The sequence below is a fragment of the Pipistrellus kuhlii genome, unplaced genomic scaffold, assembly GCF_014108245.1.
Source record: "Pipistrellus kuhlii isolate mPipKuh1 unplaced genomic scaffold, mPipKuh1.p scaffold_m20_p_18, whole genome shotgun sequence".
NCBI lineage: Eukaryota > Metazoa > Chordata > Mammalia > Chiroptera > Vespertilionidae > Pipistrellus > Pipistrellus kuhlii.
In genome coordinates, this window is record NW_023425493.1 from 6899453 (window position 1) to 6920836 (window position 21384).

At 60.8% G+C, this 21384-nt stretch overlaps 1 protein-coding gene across 2 annotated transcripts; it reads right to left on the bottom strand.

Moving 5' to 3' along the window:
- Window positions 1–270: 270 nt before the first annotated feature.
- On the bottom strand, window positions 271–21043 carry SLC45A3 (solute carrier family 45 member 3). Of its 2 annotated transcripts, XM_036442520.2 has the most exons (6): window positions 20890–21030; window positions 20380–20454; window positions 5045–5436; window positions 3245–4033; window positions 2270–2535; window positions 271–833 (listed from the first exon to the last, which is right to left on the bottom strand). In XM_036442520.2, exons 3-6 carry the CDS (start codon window positions 5214–5216, stop codon window positions 396–398), a joined length of 1665 nt encoding a protein of 554 aa, XP_036298413.1. In that variant the 5' UTR covers window positions 5217–5436; window positions 20380–20454; window positions 20890–21030; the 3' UTR covers window positions 271–395. The 2 variants fall into 2 exon arrangements, with proteins under 2 accessions (XP_036298413.1, XP_036298412.1); XM_036442519.2 differs by lacking the exon at window positions 20380–20454 and having other exon boundaries at window positions 20890–21043.
- Window positions 21044–21384: the final 341 nt, after the last annotated feature.

Here is a 21384-nt window from a genome sequence, read left to right on the forward strand (position 1 = left end):
CTGGAGCTGAGTTTCCTCAGCTCCCCAAGTGCCTTCTCTTGGTATGTCTTGATCAGGGCGCTAGCTGTGACCCCTGAGCCTGGGTAATCCCGCGAGAGTCCCGAATTCCAGTGCACGGTGCTACTCAAATGCCCTGACCTTCTCTCCCTGTAAGGCTAGACGTAGGCCCATGTGGACTCAGCCACAGCCCTAATGATTGGAGAGAGATGGGAAAGCCCCAGTGCCCTGTCTGTGCAGCTATGCACCTTACCGCCATGGGGTGGCAGTAGAGAGCCACGCCACTTGGGCAGCAATAGGAACTGGGAAGCCAGCAGCCCCACGGCCCTATGGAGCCTGGAAGACGGGGGAGCCGGGACCCAGGGAGGCAGGCCCTGGCTCCGTGGGTGGGAAGTGCTCTACACTGAGTATTTGGCTAAGTCACTCTTGTCAAATACCACCCGCGTAGCAAAGTAGATGGCAACCAGTCCCAGGCCCGCGGCCGACACCATGTAGGCGGTGACGGACTGGCTGAGCTGGACGATGGAGCCCATGAACAGGGACGGGGCCACCTGGGACAACAGGAAGGCACTGTCCAGGATGGCGAGGTCCAGGCAGATGCCCCTGCCCGGGACGGCCCTGGCCTCGGGCGGCTCGCCCACCACCACACGCATGGAGACGTCGCAGGCGGAGGCCCCGCAGAGCGCAGGCACGGAGGGGAGCAGGCCGCTGCCGCCCGCGCCCACGTGTCCATTGGGGAAGGGGGACGTGGCCTTGGGGCCGGGCGGAAAGCTGGTCAGCAGGCTGTCTTCGGGGGCACCCCCTCCGGCGTCTCCTCGGTGCTTGGGAAGAAATACCTGGGGGGACAGAGGAAGGACAAGGGGGCGAGGACAGGTGTGTACCCAGGCATGGGAGTCCCCCCCCCAGCGACGAGAACAAACCGGGTCCAGGGGCCTTAGTGAAAACCAGGCAGCGGGACAGGAGCCAGGGGGCAGGGATAGGACGAATCTGGAGCTAGAAGTCTAGTTGGCTGCATTAGGTCTGAGATCCACGGCAGAGCTCACCCCTGACCCCCGGGGAGCCCACCACTCACGGAAGTGGGCAAAGACAGGTGCAGGCGATGCGGCTACCCCAGGAAAGACCAGTGAGGCTGGAGCCTAGAGAGGCCCCTGGAGATAGAAGGGCTCCTGGGCCCCTGGGGAGGACTGGCCCCTGTATGTTCTCTGGCACCAGAGCGCGTGCCCAAGCCTGGCCCCACCCGTCAGCCCCATGCCCGCAGCCAGGGCGGCAGAGGAGAGGAGGCTGATGAAGGTATCGGTGTGCGGACAGGGGTCTGAGGAACCAGGTTCCCCCAACCAGAACCCCGGCCCCTCCCTCCACCTCTTCCACCCCAGCAGCTACCGATTCGGCTCACCCGCCTTCGGTTTGCTGCTTCTCTGCTACCCACTCACGCCCTGCAAGGGCAGAGACACGTCTCCCCGAGTCTGGAAGCTCTGAGGACACACCTGCATCTCCTCCCTGGGGACACCCCAGCTTCTTGCCCGTCAGGGCAGAGCTCTGCGCCCGGGACGGTAGCTCTGTGAGGCCAGCGGAGGAGATAACACTGACCATAGAGCCTGGTCAGGGGGCTTCCCACAAAAGGGAGCCCTGGAGGGGCTAGTTAGTGTGAGGCCCCCACTTACAAAGTGTCCAGGGAAGTGGTGTCAGGCCAAGGGGGTGGGGTAAGAGAACAAAGGAAGAGGGGGAAAAGCAGGAGAAGGAGAGAGAGAACTCGATAGGAAGAGGAAGATAGAGCACGAGAGGGGACAGGGAGGAGCCTTCCCCATTGGGGAGACCAAAGCAGGCCCAGGTCAGTGGGCCCCTCCCAGTCTCTGCAGGACACCGGCCTTCCCCACTCCTGTCTGCAGAGGCTGGGCCCCAAGGCCACCTGGCCCAGCGCCCCTCCCCCCCACTCCCGCCCAACAGCACCACCCAGCAGCCAGAGGGCTTGTTGGCAGGCCGCTCCAGGACTCCCCCAGAGAAGGATTTTGCATTTCCTGCAATCATCCACTCAAGTGCTTTAGAATCCTGACACCAGGAAGTCATTCCCAGAATCTAATCTATACCCTCCTTCCGCAGCCCACGTCTCCAGCCCCGGGGCTGCATGGCCTTCCTCTCTGATCAAAGACTGCTTTCTCCAACGCTCTCCCGCCTGCCCGCCTGCCCGAACCCAGCTCATGGCTGGCCACTCCGCCCCACCACCCCCGCCGCCGCCGCCCGCCCGCCCGTCCGCGGCCGCATCCGGTGTGAGTACCTGCCTCTCCCGGTGGTAGAGGGAGGCCAGCGTGTAGGGCAGGATCTGCAGGGTGGAGAAGGTGAAGCCTGTGAGCGCGGCGGAGGCGGTCACCACAGCCACGCTGCGGGACAGGCACGTGGCGCCGGCAGCCACGGGGAAGGCCACCACGCTGGCCAGGTAGACTGCCCGCGTGCCGAATCGCTGCACCAGCCGGTCCATGACCAGGGAGAAGAGCAGGGAGGTGGCACACTGCAGGAACAGCCCCAGGCTGCCCATCCGGACTCCTAGACAGAGAGGCGGGAGGGAAGGAGGCAGTCAGACATGGAGGGGGAGGGGCCCAGTACAACCTGGGGGTGCTCAGAGTTAGGGGCCCTGGGTCAAAACCTGCTAGGTCAACCCTGCTCCCCAGCACCCTCCTACCCTACCTGTAACCCCAGGAGCCTAGGCTGTCCCAGGGGATGTGGCCAGAGCGGCCAGCTCAGGGCAGAGGAAGCCGCTCTGAGGGTGGACAGCAGCCAAGCTAGAGCTCAGCTACCAGGAGGACGAGAGGGACACAGACAGCTCGGCCAGAGGCTCTGAGATTCCAGGACACCTGCGCCGCCCCACCGGTGTTGGGATTTGGAAAGCTGGGGGATTTGAAAGTCAGGAGCGGGAGGAGGGGACACCATCGACCAGGCAAACCTGACACACCGGCCTGGACTCCTCACTCCCTCTGGACCTTAAACCAGCACCGCCTTTTGGGACAAGGACCCTGATCCAACTCGCAGAGCAGCCCCGGGCTCCACCGAGGCAGTCGGCAGGCTCGGCTGCCCCGGAGCCTGAGGAGCTGCCCACGGAGGCTGGGCCTGTTTTCCTGATGGGGAAGTCAGGGTGCAGGGGTGCTCAGCTACCTGCCCAGGCACAGGTGGTGGGCATGCCCCTAGGCCCGAGCCCCCCATCTCTCCTTCTCCCCCCATCTCTCCTTCTCCCCCCTCCCCCGCCAAGGAGCCTTACCTTCATCGTAGTGTCTCCGGGCTTCAGTGCCTGGCTCGGCCCTGGGCACGCCCTGGTACAGCCCCTCGCCCACGAAGTCCGTGTAAAACAGCGTGAAGGTCATGAACGCCATCCAGCTGCACAGCTCGGCCACGAAGAGCCGGCGCAGGGCGCGCGGCACGCGGCAGCAGAGCTGGTGCAGCCGGGGCAGCAGGGCGCCCAGGTTCCGCAGAGCCAGGCGGGCACGGCCGGGGCAGCCGCGGGCCGGCCTGGGGGGCGGGACGGACAGCGCTTCGGCCGGCTCGGCGGGGCCCAGCGCCGCCTCCTCGGCCACCAGCAGGCTGGCCGCCATGCACGTGAGGAAGATGAGCGTGAGCAGGCCGAAGAGACACTCCTCCTGGGTGCCCAGGTAGGGGGCCAGGGCACTGGCGTCCCAGTCGATGGCGGGCAGGAGGTAGCCCAGGCAGCCCCCGAGGCTGATCATGAACGCGTAGACGGAGAAGGCCTGGCGGCAGTGGTCCGGGTCCCGGAAGAGGTCGGAGAGCAGGGCCTCCAGCGGGGTGAAGCACACCTGGCCGCAGAAGTCCAGCAGCCCCACGCCCACGATCAGCAGCGCCAGCTCCAGGGGCCGGGTGTCCGGGCACAGCAGCCCCGCCAGCCAGCTGGCCCTTGGGATGAGGAAGAGGCTCAGCAGGACGCCCAGGGACAGGGCCCAGATGAAGGGCCTCCGGCGGCCGTAGCGCCCACGCCAGTGGTCACTGGCTGAGCCCAGGAGCGGGACTGAGACCAGGCCCAGCACTGGACCAATGCCTGCAAGAAAGGCAAGAAGTGTGAGCTGGAGGCTGGGGCAGGGGCAGGGAGACCAACCTCCTTGGGAAGGACGGAAATGACCATGGTACTCCCACAGGAAGGACCACTCCTGTCCTGGGTACTGTGCTGAGTCCTTGGGGACTCTAATGGACTCCTCACAGCTGGGATCGCTAACACCCCATTTTTCAGGTGGGAAAACAGAGGCATGGAGCGAGGGATGAGTGAGACTCGCGTCCAGGGCTAGGGCGAGGAGGGCAGGGGGCAGGGCGTCAGCAGGCGGTCTGACTCCAGAGCCCATCATCCCGGCAGGGCCCCTGCCGCCTGGAAGACTCACGACGCTGCCCACTTGCCTTTGGTGGCCTTTGCAGAATCCATCCCACAGGTCAGCAGGAGCCCTGGCTGGGAGGAGCTAGCCATACAGCTGGCTAGGTCAGCTGACTTCTTTTTTTTTTTTTTAATGTTTATTTATTTTATTTTTTATAGAGAGGAAGAGAGAGGGATAGAGAGGTAGAAACATCGATGAGAGAGAAACATTAATCAGCTGCCTCCTGCACACTCCGTACTGGGGATGTGCCTGCAACCAAGGGACCTTTCAGTCCACAGGCTGACGCTCTATCCACTGAGCCAAACCGGTTTCGGCTCAGCTGACGTCTTAGAGACCTCCATTATCTGCTCTGTGGACTAGATGCCCTCCAAGGCTTGCAGGAAGCATTACATGAGATCATAGTCGTTAGAAAGGGCCAGCCCCAGGGGAGGGCCATTTCTTCCATGTCTCCTATGAGTCGGCTATGATGCAGGGCCAGGGGTATAGTGATGACCAGGGCATGTCCCTGTCCCCTTTTCTTCCTCTTGGGACCCTCTCAGCCCAGAGTCACCCCTGCCCCCAGCCAACCAGCCCAGCAGACGGCCCCCAGCCGCTCCCTCCAAGCGGCTCTGTGGACAGAGGCACCCTTGCCCCGTGCCCAGGGGGCATGGGTCCGGAACCGGAGGCAGGAGGAGGTGGGGACTTACCCAGCACCATGGTCATGAATTTCTCTTCTACCCCCACTTCCAGCAGCAGGGGGGGCACGTAGGTGATGCCCGCGGCCAGACACACCTCCAGGCCGAAGGTCAGCAGGTTGACCAGCAGGAGCTGGGCTTTCCGATGCCGCAGCAGGCGGCTCACCCACAGCCTCTGGACCATGGCGGGCCGGGCGGGCAGGGCTGGCTCTGAGCCCGTCACTCACGCCCGAGCCCCTCTCCGGACGCCCAGGCCTCTCCTCCTCCTCCTCCTCGCTGCCACAGACTGCCGAGGACTCAGACGGGAGCCCATTGCTGCCAGCCCTCCGTGCAGGCCCAGCTCCTCAGCCCATGACAGGTGCCCGCTGCCGTGGGTGCCCCGGTGGGGGCATGGCATTCGGATCCTAAAAGGGCAGAGACACATCCAACACTGAGCGCGAGGTCCTGGGAGCCGGGCCCTGCCACCTCCTAGGTGCCACCCCCTACTGCCCAATCAGGAAGTGCATGTTAATATTAGCCTAAGGCTGACATAATGAATAAGGTAAATATGATTGTTAAACCTCAGCACACTCCACAGCCAAACACATGTCGGTTATTCTCTGTCTAGGATACCCTTGCCATTGCCCTTGCCTGCTGGCATTGGGGGGGGGAGGGGGGCGCGGAGGAATCAAACCAACTGAATTCCCGGATCCCCAGACCCTGTTATTGGGGTGCCCCTGGAGACCCCCCAAGGCAGGGCCCATTTGCCTCTCTCCCGTCTCCCACAGCTGGGCCGCCCCAGGCCCCTTTGTTGAGAGCAGCGCCTGCGGTCCTGCAGCGCCTGGCCCCGAGCCTGGCTGCACCAGAACGCCCACCCCCAGGGACAGGACAGGACAGGACAGGACGAGGGGAGGGCGGAAGGACGGTGGTGTGCTGCGTGGGTCCGACCCGGCACTGACCTGCCGACAGAGCGCTCCTCCCCAAGAGCCTGGGCCCGACGCCGCTCCCTCAGCTCCCTCCCGCGCCCGGCGTTCACCGGGAGGAAGCGTTCCCACGGGTGCTGCCCGCGCGGGGCCACCCCTGGGCCAGGCTGCTCCCAGGTGCCCGCTGCACAGGGGTGTGAAACCACCAACTGCCAGCAACTGCCGTGCCCTGTGACCCCTGGGCTGGCAGGATGCCCCGCCACTTCCACCCGCAGCCTTTCTCTGCTCCCAAACAGGTCCGTCCATTCTCAGCAGAGAAGTCCTCAGCCCTTCCCTCCAGGCCTGACCGCTGTGCATCGAGATCCCATCCTATTCCCCCGCCAGCCCCGGGGAAGCTGGCCCCCAGGTCCTAGCACCCTCCCTGTGCCCCCCCTCCCCAGCCCCAGGGAAGCTGGCCTCCAGGTCCTAGCACCCTCCCTGTGCCCCCTCCCCAGCCCCGGGGAAGCTGGCCTCCAGGTCCTAGCACCCTCCCTGTGCCCCCTCCCCAGCCCTGGGGAAGCTAGCCTCCAGGTCCTAGCACCCTCCCTGTGCCCCCTCCCCAGCCACGGGGAAGCTGGTCCCCAGGTCCTAGCACCCTCCCTGTGCCCCCCCTCCCCAGCCCTGGGGAAGCTGGTCCCCAGGTCCTAGCACCCTCCCTGTACCCCCCTCCCCCGCCCTAGCCCCGGGGAAGCTGGCCCCCAGGTCCTAGTACCCTCCCTGTGGTCCCCTCCCCCCGCCCCAGCCCCGGGGAAGCTGGCCTCCAGGTCCTAGCACCCTTCCTGTGCCCCCTCCCCAGCCCTGGGGAAGCTGGCCTCCAGGTCCTAGCACCCTCCCTGTACCCCCCTCCCCCGCCCCAGCCCCAGGGAAGCTGGCCTCCAGGTTCTGCTTCATAACAACAGCACCTTCTGCCACCTGCCCTGTTCAGAAGTGACCACAAAAGAGGGAAGATCAAGTCAGCCACAAGAGGAGGCATAGAAGGGGCATCCGGGTGTGAAAAGGCAAGTCCTCTAACCCAGGGGTCGGCAAACCGGCTCAAGAGTCACCTGCGGCTCTTTGGCCCTTGAGTGTGGCTCTTCTACAAAACACCACGTGTGGCTGTGCACGTACAGGGCGACTGAAACTTCGTGGCCCATGTGCAGAAGTCGGTTTTCGGCCTGGGCAAGTCTATTTTGAAGAAGTGGCGTTAGAAGAAGCTTAAGTCTAAAAAATGTGGCTCTCCAAAGAAATGTCAGCCGCTGTGCTGTTGATATTTGGCTCCGTTGACTCATGAGTTTGCCGACCACTGCTCTACCCTGTCCTCCATGTCAAAGGAGGTGGGTGCACGGAGCCCAGGCCACAGGGGCGGGAGCCGGGGGCCTCCCTTGCCTCGCGGGCTCAGTCCCACAGATGCTGGGTGAAGGCCACGGTGGCAGCGGGCCAGGCTCCGGTCTCTTCCCCGCCAGGAGCACCCTCGGCCTTCACTCATCCCCTCTCCCAATCTCACTCCGCATCTCCTAATCTGGCGCGTCAACCTCTTTTATCTCTTCACATGACAGCTCCCCTGGGCCTCAACGTTTGCGTGTTACAAAACGTGCTGCGGGTGCTCTCCGCCCTGTGCCAGAGACATCAGATGGCTATCAATCCTGGGCAGAGTTCTCCATCCCATCACCGCCACTGGGCTCTGCAGCTGGCAGATCAGATAAGGCTGAGCCACCTCCTCCCCAAGGTTCCGCTCAGACCCGGCCCGTCCATGGGAAGAGTGTAAAACACTGGCCCACCAGGCCCCGAAAGGGGAGGGGGCATCGGCTACCACGCTTAACTGGGCAGTGGGGGTTCAGAGTGAACCAAGCCCCTCCCCAGAGGCTGCCTGCCCGCAGCACCCCCAGAAGGAACGCAGCAGAAGGCACAGAGGCCAGGGGTGCTTTCCGGCTTGGAGGGAGGGGTTCTGGGTCAGAAGGCTTCCAGCCCCGTCCACTCCCTGCCCTCCGCCTGGGCGGACCCTGGCCACTCACCTGCTGGGGATTTTAAGGGCCAGGCCCTCCCTGGGCAAACAGACGTGGCCAGACCCAGCCTCACCCACCACCTTCCCCCGTTTCCAAATTGCAGCTCTCCAGCTGCCATGAATCACCCACCTGCCTCCCCGCCTCCTTGCCTCCCTCCCTGAGCCCAGCTCCTCAGCCCACAAGAGAGAAAGAGAAAAGGGGGTGCAGGCAGAGAGGACTCGCCCCTCATTCACCTACAACCCATATAGCCCATGTGCCGGGCCCCCGCCTCAGCACCCCTCCCCGCCCCACAGGGGCGCTAACCTGGAGACCAGGGCCTGGCCCGGCGAGGAGTCCATGGAAAGGAGCAGGTTAGGAAGTTAGCTGGCTCCCCGCCTGCTCTGCCCACTGCTCTTAGGTCACTGGGCCCGGCTGCCCCTTTCTGATGTCTCTGGTGTGTGTGTGTGTGTGTGTGTGTGTGTGTGTGTGTGTAAGGCGGGGGGGGGGGGGGGGGGGGGGGCAGCGCGGTCCAGGGCACTCTCACCACCCTCGGGCTTTACTCCTGCCTGGAAGGGCCTGAGAATCCCAAGCCAAAAGAATGTTCTCCCCTCCAAAGCCCCCTTTCTTTTTTCTTTTTTTAAAAAAAAATATATATTTTTTATTAATTTTTTACAGAGAGGAAGGGAGAGAGATAGAGAGCTAGAAACATCGATGAGGAGAAACATGGATCAGCTGCCTTCTGCACCGCCCCCCCAACTGGGGATGCACCCGCAACCAAGTTACATGCCCCCAACTGGAATCAAACCCGGGACTTTTCAGTCCCCAGGCCAACGCTCTATCCACTGAGCCAAACTGGTTTCGGCTAAAGCCTCCTTTCTTCTTGCATTGTCCCCAGTGCCCCAGTCTGCCCCCTTCACCCCCACTCCGGGCCCTCAGGGGGAGGAGGTGACCGAGGGCACCCTCAGCACTAATTCCAGTCCTTCCAGGCCGCTTCCCTGGGCACGAGGGGGGCGGGGAGGCGCGGGGGGTGGGGGGAGAAGGGGACAGTGCAGGCCCAGAGCCCAGGAGGTGGGAGGTGGGAGGAGGAAGGGGCTCAGTACCACTGCCCCGGCTCCCTCCTACAAGCCGCCCCAGGGCGCAGGCTGGAACTTGCAGGTGGTGGAGCACGGCCAGTCCCTGTGTGGGGAGCTCCCTCCTGGCCCTCCTCAGGGACGGAGGAAGGGAGACAGGACCCCACCCCAGAGATGCGGGAGCATCTGCCTGCCATGCACAAGGAAGATCAGCCTGCAGAGGCAGACTCCACACACCTGGTGGGGAGGGGTGAGGAGGCACTGAGAGGTGAAGACCACCCCAAAAAGGAACCAGGGCCCCCAGCCTTCGAGGACAAGACCCTCTCACGTTCCCAATGGCCTCCCTCTTTTCCCGGCCCCCAGGATGGGGCAGCGAGAAGGCTGGAAGTTGCCCCAAGACTCTGCGGCACCTTCCTGGGGCCCCGCCCACCTGGGCCAGCCCTCCTCCCCCTGGGGAGCGGGACCCCAGCCCAGAGAGCCCAGGGCCCGGCGGGGACCGTGAACTTGCCTTCTGTCTGTCCGGCTCCGGACACTCAGACCTAGCCGGCGGCCCCGTGCTCCACCACGTGGCACCCTGGGCAGGCAGTGGGCCCGGCCACACCCACTTCAGGTCGGGCCCAGCGGGGAGTGTGGGGCGATGAACCGGCCACGCAAGGAGCTAAGCCTGAACTTTCTCCAAAAGGCCGGTCCCCGGGGAGGAGGCGGCGGGAGGAAAGGCAGCCGAGCCCACTCCCTCCGCTCCCCGTGGCAGGGAGGGTCCGGGGGACGGGCGCATAAAGGGGCCTTTGAGGGCTTTCAGAGGGGCTCCCGCCGCCCCGCACGCAAGGCTGACGGGGAGCCGTGGGGAGCAGAGTCCCCGGGCTGACACTGACAGGCAGAGGCCGAGGGAGCCGGGCGGAGGCAGCCCCGCGGTGGGCCCGTGTCAGGCAGCAATTCTATGGCCTCTTTATTCCGCCGGCGTCCCCACACCCCGCCCGGGCACATCAAACGGCCGCAGCCCCCACCCTGACCCCGCCGGGCAGGCGGCCGTGCCCTCCTCCCGCCGCCCTCACAAAGACGGCCAGCTTTCTCACAGCTCCTGGGGAGGCCCGCTCCTGCACCCCCTCCGCCTCCCCCTCCCCCAGCGGAGGAAACCGGGGACCGGGCCGGCCGGCCAAGGCGGGTAATGACTCAGCGGCAGAGGGGTGGGGTTCCTCCAGACCAATCTCCCCAAAGAACCACCCTACAGGAGGCGGAGGTCCCACCCCAGGCCAGGACTGAGGGTGGGGGGCATCCTTCAGGTGGAGGCTGCAAGACCCTGAGGTGGGGAGGACCCCGGCCCCCTTCCTCCACATGGGACTGGACCCCAGAATCTGGTTCCAGGCTGAGCTCTCCCAGGCCTTCTAGACTGGGGGCAGGAAGAGATCTGGGGATTCTCCAGCCCAGCCACCTGTCAGCCACCCCCCTGCCGCAGCTCCTGGGACCAACGTCCTTGGCCGGACCCAGCAAAACCCCAGAACACTGCATTCCAGAAACGCTGCTCCCCAGGAAGCCTGAGGACACCCCAGAAAGAAAGCAGCCATGCCGGCAGCCAGGGCACCTGGAAGTGCGCATCCTTATGAGGCAGCGGGCAGCCACGGTCTCAGGGCCCGTGTCCCACCCTGGGCAGCTGGTCCAAGGGGCACGGGATCAGACTGCATCGTGGTTCAGCCCCCGCCAACCCATCTTCAGTCTTTGATTCTCTGGGCTCAGATACTTCCAAAGAGGCGAGGGTCTGCCTTGCCTGATCCCGTCCCACAAAAAGGCAGGGATTTGCACCAATAGCCGAGGCACACGACCTAGGACTCCCACAGACACCTGCCCACACCCCTCCGCACGCAGCCCCTGCACCTTGCGGGACTTGTGAGGATAAGGGCCGGGCTGAAGGAGGAAGATCAGTCCCCTCCCCGCCCGGCTCCCTGGCTCCCGCCCGCCTCCCCCGGGGCCCAGAGGCCAGGGATTTAGAGCTCGCCTGCTGGGCTGCCTTTTCTTCCCTCCGACGGGAAGCCTTCTGCTCAGCAGCTTGTCAGAGAGTGCGAGGGGGCTGCAGGCTGGGACACAAAGGGGGATTAGGGAGAAACCTCCAGGCCCACAGAGTAATCCATCAAACTCTCCCCCGGCTGCCAGCACCAGCCCCTTCCCACTCAATTCCCCTTCCAGCTGCTGGGGGCCCCGCCCCCTCCGGCTCCTGAGCCCTGTCACGTCAGGCAGCGAAGAGAATCCCAGGCCCCGGGGGCCGGCGGGGGCCCACCGCAGACACTGGGAAAAGGGCAACGGCTCCCTCCCCGCACTCGGCCCCTCGGCCCCGATGTGTGAAAGCCCAACAGGTGGCAGTGGCTCAGAGGAAGGTTGCTTTTGTTGCCCTGTCGGAGCCCCGGCCCAGCTTCTGAAAGGAGCACATGCCAGAGGAGGCTGGGGGAAGGGAGGGGAGGACGGTCCCCCGAGCTCACTCTGATGGCTCCTCCCCCCTCCAGTCCAACCACAGGCCTGACCCTCACCTTGGCTAGCCTATGTCGAGGCCAAGCACCTCCTCCCAAGGGTCCCCTGGCACCATGGTGACAGTCGACACAAATGCACATCTGACTCCGGGCAATGGGTCTCCCTACCAGGCTTCCTTTCTGAGCACAGCTGGGACCCAAGGTCACACTGAGTCCCCTTGACCAGTACCCTCCACACCAAGGCAACCTGGGTAGCTCTCTTTTACCCCACCCCCAGTCTGAGGCCACAGACCCCTGAACCCGGCAGGTGCCGAGGGTGACCTAGTCTCTGCCATCAGCCTGACCTGGGTTTGCATGCCAACTTCCACCCCTTATTCTGTCACCTGTCAGCCAACTTGCTCATTGCCCTCCCTGAGCCTCAGCTTCCTGACCTTCAGTTAATAGTAGCAGCTATCATCCAGACACTATGTGCCAGGCACTCTTTCGAGCGTTTCAATCTCCCACCTGCCCGATGAGGTGGGTGCACAAGCAGACCCATTTGACAGGCAAGAAGACTTGGCTCAATACGAGCAACTTCATAGCCATGAGGTTTGACAGAAAGTATAGTGAGACCTTGGTTTCTCGAACGTCTCTCATCTCGAACAATTCCCTTCTCAGCCCGACAACCCTTTCATGCTGGTTCCTGTGTGATCAGTCACACGTCTCTTGGGTGACAAAGGAAAACATGTGCGAATATGATTCAGTCTACCACTCACTGTTAAAGTCTCAGGATATTGTGCTGTGAATGTTTTCCTGTTTTGTTTTGGGTTTTTTTTTTTTCCCCTGCTTATAATAATTGTTAAACTAGAGGCCCGATGCATGAAATTTGTGCAAGAGTAGGCCTTCCTTCTTCCTCCCCACCCCAGCTACTGGCACCGGCTTCCCTCTGGCACTAGGGACCCCGGCTTCCCTCGCAGCCCAACTTTTGTCCAGAAGATCGTCCAGAAGGACATCCAGTCTAATTAGCATATTTTGCTTTTATTATTATAGATTAGAGTCCTGGTGTCCAAAATTCGTGCAGTGGGGGGTGGAGTGGTCCCTCAGCCTGGCCTGCACACTCTTGCAATCCAGGACCCCTAGGGGGTTGTCCAACTGCCAGTTTAGGCCTGGTACCGCAGCAGTCAGCATTCCTCTCGCAATCCAGGACCGCTGGCTCCTAACCGCCTGCATGCCTGCCTACTTGATTGCCCCTAACCACCCTGCCTGCCTGCCTGCCTGATCGCCCCTAACCACTCTGCCTGCCTGCCTAATCTCTCCTAACCACTGGCCTGCCTGCCTGATCACCCCTAACCACTCGCTTGCCTGCCTAGTCACACCTCTGCCTCGGCCCCGCCCCAGCGGCTTCATCCAGAAGGACATCCAGAATGATGTCCGGAAAGTTGTTCAGCTTTCCGGTCTAATTAGCATATTATGGTTTTATTATTATAGATTTTCCTTTTTTACTGTACATTTCCTTTCCTTTACATTTAGTGTCCTTTTTGTTTTTAAAGTGTTTATTTATAGATTAAACAGTACAACAGACATATTCCTTGTATAAAAAAAAAAAAGATTAAAACAGGGAATCATTTGGGGGCCTGGAATGGATTAATTCAACTTACATTATTTCCAATGGGGAAAAATGATTCGGTTTTCGAACAGCCTTCCCGAGCGAAGGTTCCGCTGCCTAAGGGAGTTCCCGGCAGCCTCTTCTGCAGCTGCCCAGGCTTCCTCGGGCGGAGCAATCTGGAGAGGCTGCTCTTTCCCCAACAGGAGCGGCCGAGGTCAGAGGGCGACCAGCTACCCCTTTATTTTCCCTTCCACTCTCCTCTCAACTATACCCACCCCCCCCCACTCCCCACCCCCACACATACACACTAGCGCCTCTTCCAGCCCCAGGAGCAAGAGGAATGCCAAGAATGTAAATGCCTCCCCAGGTGTTGGCCCCAACAGGTGAGCAGAGGTCAGTGCAGCAGACCTGCCTGCTGTCGGAGGCCGGGCAGGCAGGTGGAGGGACGGATACACATCCCAATGTTATAAGACAGGGAGGTTCCCGTCCACAGGGAAAACCATCCCCGAGGCTGATACCTATCAACTGTCCAGGAGGTGTCCGGCAGGTGCTGGTAACTGACACACCTCCTCTCTCTGAGTCACACCATTTCCACAATCCTAGGCACTATTTAATATTCCTATTTCCCAAGAATGAACACTGAGAAATGCACGAACATGCCCAAGGCTGCATAGATAATAAAAAGGGGTTGAATGAAAAATTCACACAGTTTGAAAATTCTGGAAAGGGTTCTGAACCCGGAGCCAGGACAGTGTGGTGCAGCTTCAGCAGCAGCTCTTACAGCTGTGCCGCCTGGGTGACCCGTTTCACCTCTCTGGACTCGGCTGCCACACCGTAACATGAGAACTAGCCTCGATGCTGTCTCGGGTTCTTTGCCCCTGGACAGCTATGCGATCTCACACCCACCACCACCACCACCACCACCAAAAACCCTCCTTCGCCTGCCTTCACACTGCTCCAGGACCTCAGAGTGCCAAGGGTCAGCGGTCACCTGAAATTGAGCCAAGAAACCGAAACATCTGGGGGCAGAATGTGCCCTTTTCCCTGTGCCCTCCCAGAGCTAGACTCTGTCACTGGCTGAAATTTGTTAACCAATGTTGTAAGGTTGGGCCACAATCAATGCTTCCCTACCCCAAGAAATCCCTGAGCCCAGGGTGAGGAAAGAGGACGGATGTGGGAGGATGGGGAGTTGGGCACATTCTCCAAGTTCCCTCTCCCTGTTCTCTCTTCTTCCTACAGCCCCTGTGAAGTGAAACCCAAACTGGCCTCCCTCCGAGTGAACTTGAACTTTGCCAGTCAGCCAGCCCAGGAAGCTCTTCCCATCTGCACAGATGACCCTTGTCCTCTACCTGCAGCCTGGCCTCCCCCGGAGGGAAGGTGTACAGGAATGAGGCCAGGGGTGGAGGGTCGAGGCCAACCGGCAGATGAGCAGAGCAGAGCAGAGCGCGGAGTCAGACAAGGTGCTGCTCCCAGCTCTGCCATGTCCCCCCTCTAGGATCTCGGTCTCTAAGGCCTTTTCAGCCCTGATAACCGGGTCTGTGACCAGCCCCATTTATCCTGAGAGGCCAGACTCCATCCTACGGAAATGTGTTCTCAAAAATAGTCACTAGTGAGCAAGGTGAAAGCAGGCTCCAAAAAAGATGCGATTGAGTATGATTATGATTGAGTATGAATATGAGTGATTATTAAAGAGCTCTAGTTTGCCCACCTTTGGAGGAAGTATGCCTCAGTGAGTACAGCCTAAACTCCCCCAAAGGAACACCAAAGAGCACTGAAACTCACCCACTACCCATCCAACAGTCTCTGAGCCCCACTGTGTGCTAGCCCACTGAGAAGGTGCTGGAACAATGGACTGCAGCCCTGCTAGCAAAGGTGGTACAGGTGCAAAGACACAAGTCCCTCCAGTGGCGCGTGCTCAGTTCTAGGACCTCCTAGTGGAGGTAGCCATATTTCTGAACCTTGAAGGATGAGCAGGGAGAGAAGAAGAGGGAGAGGGAGAGGGAGAGGGAGAGGGAGAGAAGCAGGGAGGCAGAGAGAGAGAGAGAGAGAGAGAGAGAGAGAGAGAGAGAGAGAGAGAAACAGGTGAACATGATGCAGAAACGGGTAGATATCTGCAAAGCACAGCCCCTGAAGCCTGAGCCCTCCACACACCCCCTTCTCCTTTGGCCCCTTCCCAGTGAGGCATGGTGGAAAGAGTACCAGACCCACCCCAGCTGGTGTGGCTCAGTGGATAGCACGTTTGCCTGTAGACTGCAGGGTCCCAGGTTTGATTCCAGTCAAGGGTACATGCCCGGGGTTGCAGGCTTGATCCCCAGTGGGGGGCATGCAGGAGGCAGCCGATCAATGATTCTCTTTCAGCATTAATGTTTCTTTCTCTCCTTCTCCCTTCTTCTCTGAAATCAATTTAAAAATTTTTTTTAATAATAAAAAGAAAGAAAGAATACCAGACCCCAAATCAAGGAGCCAGTTTTGCTCTCAGATCTGGGTCCAAGAGGATATTCATCAGCTCTGGGCCTGTTTTTCTTCCAGTCACTGCCCTGCAGGGCCTCTCACCTGAGCCCTGTCCAGCTCAGTGCTGCCTGGGACCCACCCCTCCTGCAGTGCTGCCTGGGACCCACGCTGTTAGGGATCCCCCTTTCCTCCCAAACCTCCCGGGAGCCCTCAGGGCCAGGCAGCCCTGCCCCCCTGAGGCCTTCTTCCCCCAGGTCCCCATCCCACCAGCCCTTCGGCTCCGAGGAAGCAGGGCGCACAGCCCCTGCCCAGACCCGGGAAGAGGGGTGCTCGACAGAAGGCTTCACAGGGGACGCTGAAGCAGGGTTCCCGTCGAATGTGACTTAGCCTGCGTCCCTGGGACTCCTGGCAGGACCCCACACAGGGTTTCCGGGTGCGCGGCTCTCATGGCTGGAGCCGGGAGGGGGAAGCTCCACCGTCACATCCCTAGGAATGGGCCACGGGCTGCCAGCTTGGACGCTATTTGTCAGCTCAGAGGACACAGGATCAGTCAGAGAGGCAGGGCGCACGACAGAGCCCACTGGGAAGGAGGGGCTGTGGCCACAGGCTGGCGGCTCCTGAGGCCATCCTACCTGGCGAGGCATTCGGAATGGCCTAACTTTGGTGCCTGAAGGACCGTGGGGCTATGGGACCCTTCTTGCCGTCTCATCCCAGCTTCCAGAGTCTGGTGTCCAGAATGAACAAGGACGGGAAGGAAACAAACACGTATGGAGCTCCTGGTCTGTGCAGCACTTTGCGCACCGTGCCTCTCTCCTTTAACCCTCGCCGTGACCTTGCAGGGTGAGCATCATCATCCCCATTTTACAGACACAGAGCCACGGCCAACAGGTGAGAATGGCCCGTCTCCGACAGCCCCCGCAGGTCATTCAGGGCCCAGAAGCACTCTTCCCATAAAGAGCAAACACCATGAAGCAGAGAAAGGGGATTCAACAGGAAGCTCTGGCAGGATGTCAGGACCATCCCGTGACGGCTCTGTCACCAGCCCCGGGCCCCACACAGGGGCACTGAGCACACTGGACAAAGCTCCACACTTCTGCGCTGCCGCTGGGAGTCCAGTGGCGTCGGCGCTCCAGACGCCGAGCCTGGCACCCCCTGGTCCGGCCTCGACTCCTGCTGTCCAGCCAACAGGGCCATCGACTGTTCCCACGGAAGCTGGGCTGGGTACCGGAGAGCAGGGCAAGGATGCCCGTTGGGGGGGGAGGGAGGAGCTGAACCCTCCCCATCACAGTTCCCCTAAAAATCGCAACAAATGACCTTTTTGCATGCAAAACTCTTGACTTTTCAGAATATACACTGAAGGGCTAGATTATGATGATCTCTGAACACATAATAATCTAGTCACTCAGTGTATATCCTATATAATAAAAGGCTAATATGTAAATTGTCCCCTGGACCAGGAGTTCAACCAGCAGGCAGGCCGGCCAACTGCCCATGTCCCCTCCCCCTGGCAAGGCTGGCTGGACCCCACCCATGCACGAATTCATGCCCCAGGCCTCTAATACACACACACACACACACACACACACACACACACACACACACACACTGAGTGGCCAGATTGTTATGTGTTCAGAGACCATAATAACCTGGCTACTCAGTGTGTATTATCTGTCACCTCAGGATTCACTTCCATCACCACGTGAGGAGGGAATGGGGACTGGGATGACTGGACAGATGAAGAAACAAGTCACACACGATACTGACAAGGAGAGGCCAGGACATCCAGTCCTGGCGTGTTCTTTCCACCAAACCACAAGTTCAACCGCAGTGTGTGTCATTCACAGTTTACATAGGGTTTTATGTGGTGTGATTGCCTCACTAAGAAACTCTGGTCTCAAACTGTAAGCCACAACCATTGTCTTCATTGCCACCGAATAGCGGGATCTGGCACTTAGCCAGCCCTTTTCACCTCCAGCTGCTGCGCTCGGAGCTTCAGCTGCATGCGCTCACTTAATCCCCACAACACTGCGAGGCGGGTAACTCATCCGCAGTCTGAGAGGGGGAAGAGGAAGCACCGAGAGGTGGAGTAACTTTCAAAAGGGGAAATAGGATTCAAACCCAGGCAGCGGGGTGCTACAGCCCAGCCTCTTCCCTCATCATACAGACTCCCCAAAGTTCGGGAGACCTCACGCCCAAAGAAACAAGGTCAAGAGCAGAACCCAAGAAAGGAGGGGGTCGCCATCCAGGCAGTGACAGTGACAGGTACACTGGATGTGGTTAATACTAGTTGGCACTTTTTTTTTAAATAATATTTTTTTATGTATTTTATTGATTTTATACAGAGAGGAAGAGAGAGGGATAGAGAGTTAGAAACATCGATGAGAGAAAATCATCGATCAGCTGCCTCTTGCACACCCCCTACTGGGGATGTGCCCGCAACGAAGGTACATGCCCCTGACCAGAATCGAACCCGGGACCCTTCAGTCCCCAAGCCAATGCTCTATCCACTGAGCCAAACTGGTCTTGGCTAGTTGGCACTTTTAAAATATATATATATTTCTTGCCCTGACTGGTTTTGCTCAGTGGATAGAGCATCCACCTTTGGACTGAAAGGTCTCGGGTTCGATGCCAGACAGTCAAGGGCATGTACCTTGGTTGTGGGCACATCCCCAGTAGGGGATATGCAGGAAGCAGCTGATCAATGTTTCTCTCTCATCGGTATTTCTTACTCTCTATCCCTCTCCCTTCCTCTCTGTAAAAATCAATAAAATATATGAAAAAATATATATATTTCTTTATTGATTTCAGAGAGGAAGGGAGAAGGAGAGAGAGATATAAACATCAATAATAAGAATTATTGATCGGCTGCCTCCTACACACACCCTACTGGGGACTGAGCCCGCAACCCAGGCATGTGCCCTTGGCTAGAATCGAACCTGGGACCCTTTGGTCTGCAGGCTGATGCTCTACCCACTGAGCCAAGCCTGCTAGGGCCTTGCTGACACTTATTAAGCCCTTCTTTCCCATCAGGCACAGTCAGTCCAGTGCTCTGTCCGTGTGGTTTCATAGAGCTACACTTGCATATCTTTTATATAGCATATAGAACTACATTTATAAATATTTTTCATTTGCTATATTTGTTGTCTAATAAATAATAAAGCTACATGTAGGTATCATCATTATTGTTATTCTCCTCATCCTCACTTTGCATCTTAGAAGAGGTTAAGTAACTTGTCAACATTCCATAGCTGAGAGAGTAGCCAAGACATAAACCCTGTCTTTCTGACAGTCTGGGTTCTTATCCATAATGTTGTGCTATTAGACGATAATGGTCCTGATAATAGTGCTTTAATTTCACTTCTGGAGTCCTCAGCCATCCCCGCCTCCCTGCCTCTTCTCTCCAGAGGCCTGGACAGGCTGGGAAAGGGGAATCCACACCATCATCCCTCCACCACCCACTGGCCCACCAAGAATCACTGTCTGGCTCCTCCTCCTTCTTCCCCTTTCAGGGTAACTCAGCGAGCCAGGAGAGCCAGGGGAGGTCACCACACACTCCGAGAGTCCATAGGAACCCCACCCCCACCACCACCCACCCACCCACCCACTAAATTGGGGCCTGTATGCCCACAGCTGCACATTCATCCACAGCTGTATTTTTATCTCCAGACTCATCCTGCTGACTCAAGCTTCAGTTTTCTGAGCCCTTTTAGAACAACAGAGTCCTGGCTCCGTGACAGGCCTGGGGGGAGGAGATAAGGGAGGAATGAGGGAATGGGACCCATCCAACTAAAGGGCCCGTGACCTCACAAATGCTCCCACTCCCTCCCGAGGAGAAGCTGCTCTGTGGGCTTCCTCAGGCTTCCCATCCAGCCTGCACCTCCCGGCCCCTGCCTTCCCCACCCTCAGAAGCCAGCCTGTTCCCGGGGCCCGGGCAGGTGCGCCCACACCAAGGCTGGCTCTGAGGGAGACCTGCTAAGCGCCTCAGGAGAAGCAGCCAGAGGCCCCCGGAGCCTCCCTCCAGCTCCCAGCAATGCTTCCAGGAGCCGGGCACCGGTCACTCTGGGCCCTGGCCCACTGGCTGTGCCCAGCTGCAGGCTCCGGGGCAGCGAGAGAGCAGCGGGGCTATTCTTAGTCCCTGCCCCACTGAGGCCAGGTGCCTGTACCAGCAGAAAGGGCAAGCCCTGGGCCAGGGACCCACCACCATGCCAAACCCGTCCCTGCCCCCAACGATGGCCTCCTGAGAAAAGAGGAAGCGCAAGGGAGAAGCCCTGGGGAGAAGGAAAAGCTGAGGAGGTCAAAACAGTGTCCGTCACCAAAGAGGGAAGCTGTTTCCAGAGGTCAAGGGCAAGAGCAAATCACAGGAGACCCTGGAAGGGCTGCCCCTCGCTCTGGAGAAACCCTGCAGGTCCCGGGGGACCTGTCCAGCAGGAGAGCCTGAGCCCGGAGCCCTGGGGCCCAGGGACCACCTCATCACACCGTCTGCTGGGCTCAGATCCTCTCCGCTCTCCCCAGCCCTGGCAGGCGAGGCAGGAGGGCAGAGCACTCAGCTTCCCTCTCCCCTTCTCCCCGAGGGGTCACCCAGGCTGAGCAGGAGCAGAGGAGCTGCACACACACAGTCACACACACAGTCACACACACACACAGTCACACACACACACAGTCACACACACACAGTCACACACACAGTTACACACACACACAGTCACACACACACAGTTACACACACACAGTCACACACAGTTACACACACACCAAGTTACACACACACAGTCACACACAGTTACACACACACACACACACACACACACACACTCACGCTCCAGCCTCAGCTCCCTGCCCCAGAGCCCGGCGCCAAGACGCACGTCCCAAAGGGGCTCGGCCACCTTTGCCGCGGGCGCCCGGCCCCTTTCCCAGCTCCCCGGCCCGGGACGGTGCGCGCCGCGGTGACTCATCTGCCCCTTTCCGGCGCCGCGAGACCGGGAGAAAACACGCAACAACTTTCCAGAGAGAATCCGCGCCCCGGGAGGGGCCGCAGGGGCGCGCGCCCGCCGCCCGCCGCCCGCCGACCGGGGACCGGGGACCCGGGATCGGGGACCCGGGATCGGGGACCGGGGCCCGGGCGCCCAGCCCAGCCCGGCCCGGCCCGCCTCCCGCCGAGAACCGACAGCCCCGCGGGGACCCGCGCCGGCGCCCCGCGCTCCGCAGCCCGGCTGCCCCGCCGCCCCCTCTGGGACCGGGACCGGGACTCGGGGGACGGCGGCGCCCGGACGGCCACCGCGCGGCCGGTCCCAGCCCGCGGGGCGCGGAGCACGGGACCTCGCGGGGCCGCGCCGCGTCCCCCCTCCCCTCCCCGCGCCGGCACCCCGATCCCCGGAGGAGCGGGGCGCGCCTACCTGGCCGGGGAGAGCGGCTGTCACGGGCCGGCGCGGCCGAGCTCGGCCTCCCGCTGCCCCGCGCGCGCCGGCCGGCGGCTTTTAAATCTCCAGGTTCCTCCGCGGTGCGGGGAGAGAGCATGCGCGCTGGGCGGCCAGGAGGGGGCGGGGCGAGCGGCCCGGAGGGGGGTCCGCGGGGTGGAGAGATCCGGGGGGTTGGGGGGGGTCCCCCAGCCGAGGGAGCGCGAGGTCTTTGCAGCCGCGACCGCGCCGGGCAGCCCCCGCACGGCTGGCTCCCGGCGGCCCTGTCATTACCAGGGCAGCGCCCCGCCCCTCGCCGCCGCCGCCATCCAAACATTTAGGTAAAAGCCACCCGGCCCCGCGGGGCGCCTCCCCCGCTCGGGAGGGAGCCAGGCTGTGACCGTGACCTGGCCGGGCTCTGTCTGCGGGTCATGCCCCTGTCCCCAGGCAGCGCGGCACCCTGCCCATCCCCTCCAGGACCAGCCCTTGCAAGGT

Bases quoted from the DNA above. Each gene is read 5' to 3' on its own strand.
- SLC45A3 (XM_036442519.2), bottom strand. From the start codon at position 5,216: ATGGTCCAGAGGCTGTGGGTGAGCCGCCTGCTGCGGCATCGGAAAGCC. The intron at 4,034-5,044 runs GTAAGTCCCCAC...CCTTTCTTGCAG, and splicing joins ATTCATGACCATGGTGCTGG to GCATTGGTCCAGTGCTGGGC. The intron at 834-2,269 runs GTACTCACACCG...CTGTCCCCCCAG, and splicing joins TCTACCACCGGGAGAGGCAG to GTATTTCTTCCCAAGCACCG.